The sequence below is a fragment of the Salvelinus fontinalis genome, chromosome 34 (assembly GCF_029448725.1).
Source record: "Salvelinus fontinalis isolate EN_2023a chromosome 34, ASM2944872v1, whole genome shotgun sequence".
NCBI classification, from domain to species: Eukaryota; Metazoa; Chordata; class Actinopteri; order Salmoniformes; family Salmonidae; genus Salvelinus; species Salvelinus fontinalis.
This window is the reverse complement of record NC_074698.1, coordinates 20,059,348-20,072,061: the sequence shown is the minus strand read 5'-3', so window position 1 is coordinate 20,072,061 and position 12,714 is coordinate 20,059,348. Positions and strand designations below refer to the sequence as shown.

The 12,714-nt window shown below is 41.7% G+C and overlaps 2 protein-coding genes, 1 long non-coding RNA gene and 3 other non-coding genes across 12 annotated transcripts in view; 4 read left to right on the top strand and 2 right to left on the bottom strand.

Annotated features, from left to right (window-relative positions):
* si:ch211-51c14.1 (protein kinase C and casein kinase substrate in neurons protein 3) overlaps window positions 1-4,157 on the bottom strand; it is a 10,635-nt gene extending 6,478 nt beyond the window's left edge. The window contains exons 1-2 of one of the 3 annotated variants that reach the window (XM_055898052.1): window positions 3,785-4,157; window positions 955-1,015 (exon numbers count right to left, since the gene is read on the bottom strand). In XM_055898052.1, the coding sequence (XP_055754027.1) occupies window positions 955-1,014 (60 nt within the window). In that variant the 5' untranslated portion in view covers window position 1,015; window positions 3,785-4,157. Of the gene's footprint in view, window positions 1-954; window positions 1,024-3,784 lie in introns of all 3 variants that reach the window. The other 2 variants (XM_055898050.1, XM_055898051.1) reach the window with 2 other exon arrangements.
* Window positions 4,158-5,412: 1,255 nt separating this feature from the next.
* LOC129833443 (uncharacterized) lies at window positions 5,413-6,910 on the top strand. The gene is made up of 2 exons (XR_008756074.1): window positions 5,413-5,498; window positions 6,063-6,910. It is a non-coding gene; the product is annotated as an uncharacterized LOC129833443 (long non-coding RNA).
* Window positions 5,891-5,979, top strand: LOC129834076 (small nucleolar RNA SNORD88). Its single transcript, XR_008756204.1, has one exon. It is a non-coding gene; the product is annotated as a small nucleolar RNA SNORD88 (small nucleolar RNA).
* LOC129834075 (small nucleolar RNA SNORD88) lies at window positions 6,120-6,207 on the top strand. Its single transcript, XR_008756203.1, has one exon. It is a non-coding gene; the product is annotated as a small nucleolar RNA SNORD88 (small nucleolar RNA).
* Window positions 6,364-6,451, top strand: LOC129834073 (small nucleolar RNA SNORD88). Its single transcript, XR_008756200.1, has one exon. It is a non-coding gene; the product is annotated as a small nucleolar RNA SNORD88 (small nucleolar RNA).
* A 91-nt stretch (window positions 6,911-7,001) lies between the features above and the next one.
* The window catches only part of shank1 (SH3 and multiple ankyrin repeat domains 1), a 127,465-nt gene continuing 121,752 nt past the window's right edge, over window positions 7,002-12,714 (bottom strand). For 3 of the 5 annotated variants that reach the window (XM_055898046.1, XM_055898048.1, XM_055898049.1), the window contains one exon: window positions 7,002-12,294. In XM_055898046.1, the coding sequence (XP_055754021.1) occupies window positions 12,222-12,294 (73 nt within the window). In that variant the 3' untranslated portion in view covers window positions 7,002-12,221. The remainder of the gene's footprint in view (window positions 12,295-12,714) is intronic. The other 2 variants (XR_008756066.1, XR_008756067.1) reach the window with 2 other exon arrangements.

Genomic DNA, 12,714 nt, shown 5'->3' with positions numbered 1-12,714 from the left:
TTACAGAGAGAGAGGAGATGAAAGTGGGGCAATGACCAGGAGGCCAGCAAACAGGAAGAGAACAAGCAGACACGGGTCAGTCGGATGGAGCTCTGTAGGATGGAGCTGCAACTGGCCAATTGGTGGAGCATAGAAGCCAAACCAACCTATCCTATAGCCATAGCACATTTATCAGCCTATCATGAAATGAGCATTATGGAGGATGGTTAAAAACAAATATATTTTTCATTTGAGAAACATACTGGCTATCTGCTCCGTCTATGGACCCCAATGGACATTTACATTTTTCAGTGTTATTATTGTTTTGTTTTGTCATTCACACCTGCACTGTTGGAGCTCGGAGCTTAAGTGTTTCACTGTACACTGCAACTAAATACAAATCTTAAGCATCCAACAACACATACGTAAAATGTATGGATGCATGACTGTAAGTTGGTTTGAATAAAATTGTCTGCTAAATGGCATATATGATGTATTATTAAGTTGTTACAATCCATTTCAGAGTTGTTTATTAACAGGTAATAACGGTGTAATGATTAGGATACGGCTGTAAAGAGGTGGGTGAATGATGGGATGATGTCCCAGCTAAAAGGGAAGAAGAACTTCATTTATCTGAAGCTAAACAACATTTAGCCAGCCTAGTGTGATAGAGAGGCCTTGTACACACTGACCTAAGAGCAGCCATACTGTTTAGTCTGTCGCGGGAATCTCTTGTACAAGGTTATCAAGACATCCTGAGGCTAAGTGTGTTGTGTTTTCCTGTCTGTTCCTTCCCCGTCTCCACTTCTTTCTCCATCTCTCTCACTCCATTTCTCTGTGCACACACACACACACACACACACACACACACACACACACACACACACACACACACACACACACACACACACACACACACACACACACACACACACACACACACACACACACACACACACACACACACACACTCACCATCCAGAAGCTCTGTTTGGTGGCATCTTCAGTGGCAACCTCAGGAGGGAGAGTCGACATCCTGTCCACAAAAACAGGAAAATAAATAGTGAAATCATTTATGTTCTTCAACATTCTGTGCACCTCTCAATATACCTTTACACCACCCAGGTGGTCAGTTGAATACAATGATGGAAATCCATGAAGAACAGTTTGGTTTAGAAAGTCTGAGATAATTATTTTCCGACACAGTAAAGTTTATTCAAGAGGTTGTTACATGTATAAATAAAACTGGACAGATAAGATGATACACTGTAAAGGCCTTGCTGTTACAGGCAGCTCAGTCATAAGTACAATTCTGTGTTTCATATTGTAGCATACCTACTGTAATTTAAATACGGTATCAAAGCAAGTACTCTTCAACTGTGAATGAATGAAATTCACTGAGGGGTGGGGTTTATATTTCACAGTATTTTTCTGTAATTACAAGGGATTGGTGCAAGCAGGTTGGCTGCTGCAGTATGCAAAGTGTTTGTCACACATGGTAGTCTTAAACAAATCTACTTTGAAACAAATGTATACACCTCACACACATGGTTATGGGCTTAAAAACAAGAAGAAACCTGTACCATGCCAGATATAGAGTTGAAATATTTAAAACATAAATCACAGAAGACTGAAATATAACAAAACTGTTTGACATAGAAACACTGTATTTTCATTGCGTAAAAAAAAAAATCTCTTGATAAATTAACATATTCTGAAAAATATTGATAACATTCCACCCATAAGGCCAGAGAGAGCACTTTGGTCACTGACTGCAGGAAAGGAGTACAACTTGCTGCCACTCCAATCTGTCCCCTATACATTTTAAATTGATGAGGCACTGTAACCACATAGGAATTAAATTGGTACAGCATTCTCACTCACGGTGCAACAAATATAGCATCTTACAAGGCATGCCTCAAAATATGGTAATGAGCCAGAAACAACAATACCATGCACCCACTAGTGGTCAAAAGGTTTTTGGTGCTCCAAAGATACAGTATGGTACTGTACTCTGTGGTTTGGAATTACAATACCAGCAATTATTCCCCCCCCCCCCCCCCCCCCCACACACAAATTTGTTGTTGTTGATAATACCCCAAATTACCGTATAAATTACAGTTTTCCGATACAGTTTAGAATTGGACAAATGTGTTGCAAAAGCAAAGTATCATTTCTACAGTGTACAGGGTAGATTGATAACTAGGTGAGAGGGAGTTATTCTGGCGTGGTACAGTATCAGTATAATACAGTAAAACAGATACTCAGAGGCCTGGCATTTAAGGCCCTGAGTCTACCAGCAAGGATGGAATGCCCTCTCCCACAATTCCCAGCTTTGAAACTTGAGCCATCCCAAAATAAACAGGGGGTAAAGGTCACCTCACTGTCCCTGTCTCCCTACTCTCTCCCTCTCTGTGACTCTGCTGATGGGCTTGTCTTCCCCTCTCGCCCTAGAGAAAACATAAAAACATAGACACACATGCAATACGCACACAACACACACACAAACTAACATGCTCCTAAATCTACAGACACGCACTCAGACAGACAGTGCCGGTTCCAGCGACATAAGAGGTTTCTTAGGACCCTCGGCCGCTAGCGGGCACGACCCCAAAAAATATAATTGTCTAAACTTACTGTTGAGAGTAAGAATACACCAGGTACAATTTCAAAATGCGGTTGTAGATCAGCAGTTTTTCTGCTGCAGAGGAGGCTTGTGGGAGGAGCTATAAGAGGACATCCTCCTACAAAGAGCCCGTCCTCCTATAGCTTCTCCCACCAGCCTCCACTGTTCTCTTGTTATGTCAGTCACTGATAGTTAGTTTTGTTAGTCATTCTCATTAAGATATCATATTAACATGGCATATGTTATTACAAAATGTGTAGAATTGCAGGAAATGAGCTTAAAAACTGCAAAAAAATCCCCAAAAGGCTAGACAGACTCACATGCTCAGTGACACAAAATATAAACTAGAGAGACAAACCCACATGATCCCAAACAGCTTACAATAAAACCTCTCTCAAGGCATTTTACAGAGAATGTAACAAATCCCACTCTGTCACAAGACTAATCTTTCTCTGTCTGTTTTCCAGATATCTTTATCTCTCGCACCCTCAGTCAGACCCACTATCAGATCCAGTGATTCTTCTGTATCTGCCTCTAATCATGGGTTATCACATGATTCTCCATCTTCAGTGAGGGCCTGTGATGAAAGTGTGGATCCTTTCTCTCTCTCTCTCTCTCTCTCTCTCTCGCTCTGTCTGTCTGTCGCTCTGTCTGTCTGTCTGTCTGTCTGTCTGTCTGTCTGTCTGTCTGTCTGTGTGCTGTCTGTGTGCTGTCTGTCTGTCTGTCTGTCTGTCTGTCTGTCTGTCTGTCTGTCTGTCTGTCTGTGTGCTGTCCAAGTCAAACTATTAGAAATCTCTGGAGGAGTCCAACACTTTTGCAATAGTCTACCCCAAGAGAAAGCAAAAAGCGTAAATCTTCTGAAACTTATTGAAATGCTCAAGCCTGGCACATACTCCCACTGCCAACTCTCTCACCCCCTGTCTACCTTCTCTTCCCCCACCACAGTACCCATCACCCCCTCTGGCATACACTCTCTCTCCTCCCCCTGTCCCCCGCTTTGGCTGTCACACATAACTCAGTACATACACCCACGCCTAGAGGAAATATATAGTAACATATGAATGCATACTACAAAAATAGACTTGTACAGTAAACTATCAGTGTATCAGGTCTTAATGAAGTTTGAATTCAGCCAGAGAAATCCGAGGTTACAGTGAAATACATGGAAAAGTTTCTTACCTCTCACTCGTTCACTGCTGCTGGTGGCCTCACTGTTTTAACTTGCTCTTCTTTTCTGGGTTAAGTTTCTCTCCACCCTCCTCTCTCTCCCCTTCTGTCTCTCCCCTTAGCCTGCTCAGTTTTTTCCGTAGTTCTCTCCTCTCTCTTCCACTCCTTTTACCGTGCTTTTGCTTCCTCTTCTTCCCTTTCTTTGGCCCACTGTCAGTGTCAGATGAGTTGGCTGTCTTTTTCCCCTCTCTCCTCCCTCACCCAATTTCTCCGTTCCCTCTCTCTCTTCAAAACAGCTGCAGAAAATGAATTATCTGGCTCTTTGTACCACACCACTGGACAGCACCCCTCCCACTTCTGCTCTCTTTCCCTCTTTCTCTTTCTCCCTCTCTCTCTCTCTCTCTCTCTCTCTCTTCCTCTCTCTCTCCCTCTCTCTCTCTCTCTCTCTCTCTCTCTCTCCATGGAGTGTTAATGAAGTGTGCAGTGTTTTTGGCTTTTACTGTGTATGTGTGCCTGTGGTCTGGGGTAGCAACCTTTGACTAGGACTGTTACAGAGCACTGTGTATGTGTGCTATATAGAGCCTAAGGTTTTGTCATATAACTATATGTATGTATGTGTATGTATGTTGTTAAATACCACTACACAAGCCACAGAATCACATATTATATAGTCAAAGATAAGAAGAACAAAATTCCACCCCCTATACGTCCCCCTTGCCACTCCTCTATACATTCCCCAAGTGTGTTTGGGGGTCTGCCACAGCTGGTGAGGACATCCAGTGTGTGAGTGTGTGTGCATCTGAGTGTGTGTGTGAGAGAGAGAGAGAGAGAGAGAGAGAGAGAGAGAGAGAGAGAGAGAGAGAGAGAGAGAGAGAGAGAGAGAGAGAGGGAGAGAGAGAGAGAGAAAGAGAGAGAGAGAGAGAGAGAGAGAGAGAGAGAGAGAGAATGTGTGTTTTACTTTAAAGCTGGGGATCTCTGGAGATGAATAGGAGGCCATATTACCAACAGCAGTCACTCACATACCTTATGATCTCATGCCTAATGCTTTGCTACACTTCTCTGTTCTGCCTTGCCAGGACTTGTCGTTTAAAAAATGTGACAGTTGAGCTGCTGACACAGTGACTCTGCAATGCAGGTGTGGCATTCAAGCTCATGTTATTGTCATGGTTCAGTACTTTGACTAAATTTGAATTTAAACAGTTTTGATTACTATGTTTAATACTTGTTGCTCATCCCAAATGATTCTGAACCTAAAACATTGGTCTGTCATTGAGGGGAAATACAGTATTATCAATCCACACATTATGCTTCCAAAAGTAGAACCACTCACACAAAGTTACCATTATACTGAAGTGTATTATACTGAAGTGTATAATGGTAACTCTGGCTATAAAGTATCCTGATCACATGTTCTTTTTTACCAATTAATCATGTATGCTTTGGCATGTATGCCTCTCCAATGGATATCTTATCCAAGACAAAATGTTGCAAGTAGTTAACAAATTAAATATGCATATAATACACTTTAAATACATTTTATTTCATAGTTCGACTTCAAGTTGTTAATTCTAAACAAGGTGATTGTATTTACTTACGGCGCCTACGATAGGCAGCAAAAAAAATGGGGTCCTATTCTTTGGACCTCCCATAAATGACATATAAAACCGGCCATTTTGGTGGGTCAGCCTTTTTCTAAGGTTAGATTGGAGGGGCAGCACGTGGCTTGGTGAGTGTGAAGCTTGACATTTTCGTCTTATTTGAATTAAACGATATAGCTAGATAGTTACTTTCCTCAGCAGTCATGTTTTATTTAGTTAGACAGTAAACGAATTCCCTCGATGTTGCTAGCTAACGTTAGCAGCTTGCTAGCAAAGCTAGCAAAGTAGGCAAATTGTAGAACGTCTGCAGGAAGCTCATGTTGGCTAAGTAGTTAGTTATAGTTACTTAAACGTTTGTATAGAACTTTCAATTTATAATTTCGACTTGAGGCTAATCAATTGTTTGGCAAATATATCTCGTTTTGATTTAGCCTATACCTAAGAGGGTAAACCTTTCTATGGACACTGCTTAGCTAGCAAGTTACCTGGGGCATTGCGGTGTCTGGCACGTTGTCTGAAACGTCTCCTATGATGTTTTGCACTGGGCTCTGAAACTCTGTGGCGATAAAAGTGCTCTCTGGCTCTGACAGGCCAGAGTCTGAGGATGCTCGCGTCTACTGTAGTTAGTCTTGTCTGCTTGATTGTCCGTTGCAGATATTGTCCTTATGGTAGTCTTTTTCTATTGTCCAAAGGTTACGAGGCTGTCAGAACAATCCACAAGGTGAGTCTGGTTTTCTTTCATGTACTTTGTTTTCCTATGATGTTTTGCACTGGGCTCTGAATTTCTGTGGCGATAAAGTGCTCTATGGCTCTGACAGGCCAAAGTCTGAGGTTAATGTTAGTCTGAGTCTTATCTTGTAGATTTGAATGTTCATTGATTATTGTCCTAATGAAACTTATTTTCCCCAAAGGTGACAAGGCTAAGTCGATACCAAACTACAAGGTGTGCTTTAAGTACTAATGACTAGCAAATTGAATCCTTGTTTAAATGTCTTTCTCTTGTGATGTTTTGCACTGGGCTCTGAATATCTGTGGCGATAAGGTGCTCTCTGGCTCTGACAGGCCTGAGTCTGAGGAGACAGATAATAATTAATCCCATAGGATCCTTGTAGTTTGGGATGTAATTATTTTCAAATGGTTTTCTATCACTTTTTTCATGCAGATCTTGGACCTCCACAGAAGATGAGTGGTGACTGCAGTCTGTTAACATGGGGTGAGATCTTCAATGGATAACTTAGAGGCCTGTGTTTTGCACGAGGTGCTGTTTTACCTGCATTTCCAGCATTATCCAGCTGGTGTCACTTCAGTCCCTTTATTTGTTTCAATCAACCAGCTCACCAATTTATCAAAGCAATAAGGATTATTTCCCCAACATGACCAAGATTGCGAAACAATATCCCTTTTGTTAATAATTCTGTAGATGTGGGAAGAATTGTTAATACAAGGGCTGACTCATCAATGGAAATGTGCTGACCTAAGTGAGATTCTTTTTTATGTTCCCTATTATGTAAGTCTGAAACATTAAAATATTTTGATCAGATACTCTGGGTCATGTCCTTTCTAACTTTACTGGTGAGCTCCCCCTGTGCAAATGGTCAATTTATTTGTACATGGAATAAATGACCACTCAATTTTATTTCTGCATTTTATTATAATTCTAATTTATTATTCTCTAAACATTTGACATTCATATATTTGTTTATGAATGTGCATATGTATATCACATTCTGTTAGTTACTGTTCATCTGCTCATACTTCTCATCAGTTTAAAATATTCTCTTAAACAAGATGGTGCTTTCTATACAGCCAGATCCTTCCATCTCCTGACAGCGTAATTATACACCTCTTGAATCCTGCTATGAGATGGTGGTGAAAAACACTGCAAAACAAGTTTGTCACTGCCACATTTACCCAACACTAGTAAATGGTAAGGTTGTCATAGCAGCAGGAACAGGCATTCATACCTTATTCTAAGAGGAATGTGATAATGAACCCATTGCATAATGCAGTGACTGTAAACCAGCTGAACAGTACATAGTCTCTCACAGTGCAGCAGCTGTGTAGGGGGCTTTCTGCAGGGAGTTGATGCCTGGAGGACATGCAGAACAGAGGTCTTCCATAGGGAATGGAGCGAGCGGTATAGAAAGCACTTCAGTTAAATAACATTGTACCTTCATTTGAAACATTATTTGGAAGACAGATTCTTTAGAACTTTAGGGTTAGATTTTTTACATCTTAAACCATAATTGGGATGAGCATTATTTTCATCGTCCTTATTGCTTTCGCCTGCATTAGGATAACCTTGATCACCAGCATCGCAGTCACAAACGTCATTCCCCATCCTGAACTCTGCTCATGTAAGGCTGTCTACACAGGCAGCCCAATTCTGATATTTCTCACTAATTGGGCATTTGACCACATTTTTTTCAGATCTGTCAAATACAACTGTATTACTACAATGTTCTGCCTGTGTAAACAGCTGAAGTGTATGTGGGCATAAGAACAAGGATCTGAAGGCCTCGCATTTCTCCTTCAGATCGGAGATGGAAAGCACTCATGCATGTAACCTGCCAATACCCTCCCACTGCTGGGGTGTGTTTTAGGACTCAAATGTGGTGTTTAGTAGTAAATAGAGATAATGGAAGAGCCCTTATTTGATTTTAGTGATGGAGAAAAGAGATGTCCAACTGATCACAGATTAAGCTGAAAGCACCTAATACAACTGTAAATGCAAGGTGAAAATAGGTCAATAGTATAATTCCTGTGAAAATGACAAATCAGGGGTATTTAACCTTTCCTTGCTCAGGGACCCCCTCCCAGGCAAACGGGTGACCGAGGGACCCCATCATACATGAGACATTTTTTAAACATTTTCTCATCAGGTGATTGACAATGGAACGGTGAAGTAATCAACATTTAAAAATAGACTTGTTAGATAATTTATCATTATTTTGAACTCCCCACATAATTGGAAGAGGATACTCAAACACAGCCTATTACCTAGAAAGGTCATTTAAACACTTTCACTAAGAACAACTGTTTAAACAAAGGTTTGCCATGAGTTGCCAAAAATGTATGTCCAAGTCAAAGCTTTCCAGCAGCACTCGCCACACTGGAAACTTATACACGTGTGCTGTTTCAAAGCCTATGTCAGACACTCGTGTCATTATTGGCTTCAATGAGTGTAATTTGCTCTATATTAGGAGTTGATTAAAGTTGACATAATTATTAAGATATTCTCCACTGTAGGTATGTAATTCAAAATGTTTATTCTGTTATTGGTAGTGATATAAAAATCACGTTTTGTTTTGTGGGTTTTGCGGACCCCCGGTTGAATAGCCCTGACATAAATTCATGTTTAAATGAGTAGATAGATAAACAATGAAATATCAATAAATAAAATACTACTTTAATGATCCATAATGACTTGAAATGTACAAAATAGAAACAAATTTGACGTGAATAACTATATGCATCTTTTTCACAATACCATTTGTCTCGTGGCCATTTCCAGGGCACAATAGCTACATCTTGATCTGCATAAAATAATGTGAATAATGACAAAGTAGTGAATCTAACTTTGGCTTCCACACAGTGAGGTTTAAAGTGATACGTATATTCACAGCTTTATACACAGACGCTGCCTCAACGTGAGAGGAAGCTTGGATGGCAGAGGAATTCTTGCATAAAAATATATTTAGGGCTAGATTCAACCCAGAACGCGGAATATCCTCGTTTTAGCGCAATTGATATAAAGAGGTCATTTCCAATTGAGCCGACAAATGCAGTGTTTACTGTGAATGCAGTCTCCGCGAATGCGGGAACATTGTCTTTAAATGCCAATCGTGCTATAACGCGGCTCTTCCACCCTCCGGATTGAATCTAGGCCTCAATGTCAATCTGAAGCATACATCAGTCAAACCTTCATCATTTCAAAATATTATACCAAAACAAGAGGGCAAAGGAAATGTGGTTTTATGACTAGACAAAAGCCTTGATATGTAAAGCATTTTCTACATCAAACTAAATAGATATTTTTTCTGTATTTTTGGAAGTAACAATATAGTTGAATTATATTTATATACATTTTAAATTGTTAGACACCATGGTGTCATAGTTTGACCTACAGTCATGAATCTCATGATAACAATTTTATAGGATTATATCGACTAACTACGAGCAAAATTATGAAAATACATTGCCTAAAATGCAAGAGCGCCACCTCAGCCGTGAAAGGCAGAACGGGGGATTGCACCTTATAACAGTAAGGACGATGATAGTAATGATAATAGTAACAATAATTCTCTTCATATCAATAGCAGTATTCCAGACCCATTTTAAGTTAAAAAATTGTTGTAAGAACAATTGTAGTATTAAAACAGAACATATCTCCTCCCACTCATTTGGGCCTCAGTTCATGTTCTCATGCTTCTGTAGAAAGAGTTTCTGGAAGGAGTGGGGGGATTGGGTGGGAAAGAGGAAGATTTGGCAGTTTGTTTCTCTTTCCCTCCCCTCTCCTTTTCAGTCTCCTTGCACAGAGAACTTTAGAACGGTTGAATAGCAGTTGCTTCGATGCTTCGAAAGTCTTTCGTATAAATGGAGTCAATCTTCAATGAGATACTGTTTATGTCACGTATTCCCTCCATCTCTGAAATCACAGTCCCTTTTAGTATCAGATACATCTTGGATCCAAACAAATATATTTAAGGTGTCCCATTAATTCTGAGAGAGAGAGTGTGTAGGAGAGAGAATGTGAAAGAATTTGTAAGTGTGCATTGCTATATTGGTCAGTATAGTGATCTGTGTTATTGAGTGAGAGGATGTACATGTCTGTGTGTTTATTTCTATGCTGTTGGTCTGGGCACTTATTTTTGCTACAGATTTGTAATACAGTGACCAGTCTGTATATAATATGCCGTTATAAGACTTAAGATGATAAAGAAGCTATAGAGAAATAGAATGTGTTTACAGGTCCTTATCGAAGGGCCTTCAGTGAGCATGGAGCCCTCCCATTGGTGAGGTAAAAACAGACAACCAATCACACACAGTCATACAGACAGGTTTCCTTCATACACAGCCACTACAGTCAAGTGAGGATTTACCCATCAAGCTCTTTCCAACAGGGGACCAGTCATATCATTCAGTCCAACAGGTAGGGGCTACGCCGATGACACACTGACCCCTACAAGAGGTGCTCCACCTACGACATTACCCAAGACATGCATGTAGGCTGCCACCTTGTCTCATTCATGCCCATATTCTGAACTACAGAATATGGACATGAATATTCATCCCAATAAATCGCTCCAGCAATAACATTCACTCAGACAAAGAGCTCTTAACATTTCTATTCACTCACACAGGTTTTCATTGACTGCACTCCACTAACTGTAAGGGGAGTCTCTACTGAAACTGAACACATCTGAACAGCCAGCTATGGAGCCAACAACAGTCAAGCAAGACAGCTACTGTACCTAATCCTTACCCTAGGGTAGAGAGGAGGAGCTAGACAGCTACCTAACCCTAGGGTAGACAGGAGGAGCTAGACAGCTAACTTACCCTAGGGTAGAGAGGAGGAGCTAGACAGCTAACTTACCCTAGGGTAGAGAGGAGGAGCTAGACAGCTACCTAACCCTATGGTAGAGAGGAGGGGCTAGACAGCTAACTTACCCTAGGGTAGAGAGGAGGAGCTAGACAGCTACCTAACCCTAGGGTAGACAGGAGGAGCTAGACAGCTAACTTACCCTAGGGTAGAGAGGAGGAGCTAGACAGCTAACTTACCCTAGGGTAGAGAGGAGGAGCTAGACAGCTAACTTACCCTAGGGTAGAGAGGAGCTAGACAGCTACCTAACCCTAGGGTAGAGAGGAGGAGCTAGACAGCTAACTTACCCTAGGGTAGAGAGGAGCTAGACAGCTAACTAACCATAGGGTAGAGAGGAGGAGCTAGACAGCTACCTAACCCTAGGGTAGAGAGGAGGAGCTACCTAACCCTAGGGCAGAGAGGAGGAGCTAGACAGCTACCTAACCCTAGGGTAGAGAGGAGGAGCTACCTAACCCTAGGGCAGAGAGGAGGAGCTAGACAGCTACCTAACCCTAGGGTAGAGAGGAGGAGCTAACTTACCCTAGGGTAGAGAGGAGCTAGACAGCTAACTAACCCTAGGGTAGAGAGGAGGAGCTAGACAGCTACCTAACCCTAGGGTAGAGAGGAGGAGCTAGACAGCTACCTAACCCTAGGGTAGAGAGGAGGAGCTAGACAGCTACCTAACCCTAGGGCAGAGAGGAGGTGCTACCTAACCCTTGGGTAGAGAGGAGGAGCTACCTAACCCTAGGGTAGAGAGGAGGAACTAGAGCTACCCAGAGAAGACAGGAGGAGAAAGCACTAACTCGTGTTAATAATGAGGACAATCCTCGTTCTCTCTTTCCCTGACAACACTAGAAACTGATGAAAAAGCTAAACAACATTTGATTGTTTCTCTCAATATTTTGGGCTAAGTTTTGTCACTATTTTACTCCTATTGTTATTTGTTTCCTCAATCTACATTGTCATCTCATCCTCGTAGTGTTTGTGTGTGTGTGTTGACAGAGTCAGTGCTTGTGTGTGTTACTGTATTTGTGTGCATGCGAGTGGATCTGTGTGAGTCAGCTACCAGGCCCTGAGTACCAGGCATTGGTCAGCCCTTTTTCCATCCCTCATTTCCCCTCTCTTTTCCTGATTGGTCCTCCCTCTGGGTGAAATCAGGTCCTCTGCTTTTGTTGTGTGAATCCATCATGGATAGCAGCAGTTGTGGCCTCTCTCTCTCCTGTTCCTTCACCGACTGCATCCCCCGTCCTTTCTCTTTATGTTTGTCTTTTCAGCTCCGACTCCCATCATCCCTTCTTCCTCGTGGTGACAGAGCAGAAATGGGAAAAGGAGAGCTGGAGAGCCTTGGGAAAGAAAAGAGAGATTAAAGTCATGTTTTTTTGTTTGTTTGAGCCATTAATGGACGCTTTAACAAGAGTAAGAGCTGCCCCAGTGCCATACTATCTGAATAACACATTCATTCATTTTGAGCCTGATTTCAATTCAAGAGACGAGAGAGACAGGAGAGGGAGACAGGAGAGAGAGACATGAGAGCGACAGGAGAGGGAGACATGAGAGAGACAGGAGAGAGAGACATTAGAAAAGGGAGACAGGAGAGAGACATGAGAGAGACATGAAAGAAACCATTGAAAAACAGGAGACAGAAAAGAGATAGAGACAAGAGAGATGGGAGAGAGAGGACAGAGACAGAAGAGACAGAGGAGAGAGGACAGAGACAGGAGAGACAGAAGAGAGAGAGAGGGGAGCGAGAGAGGACAGAGACA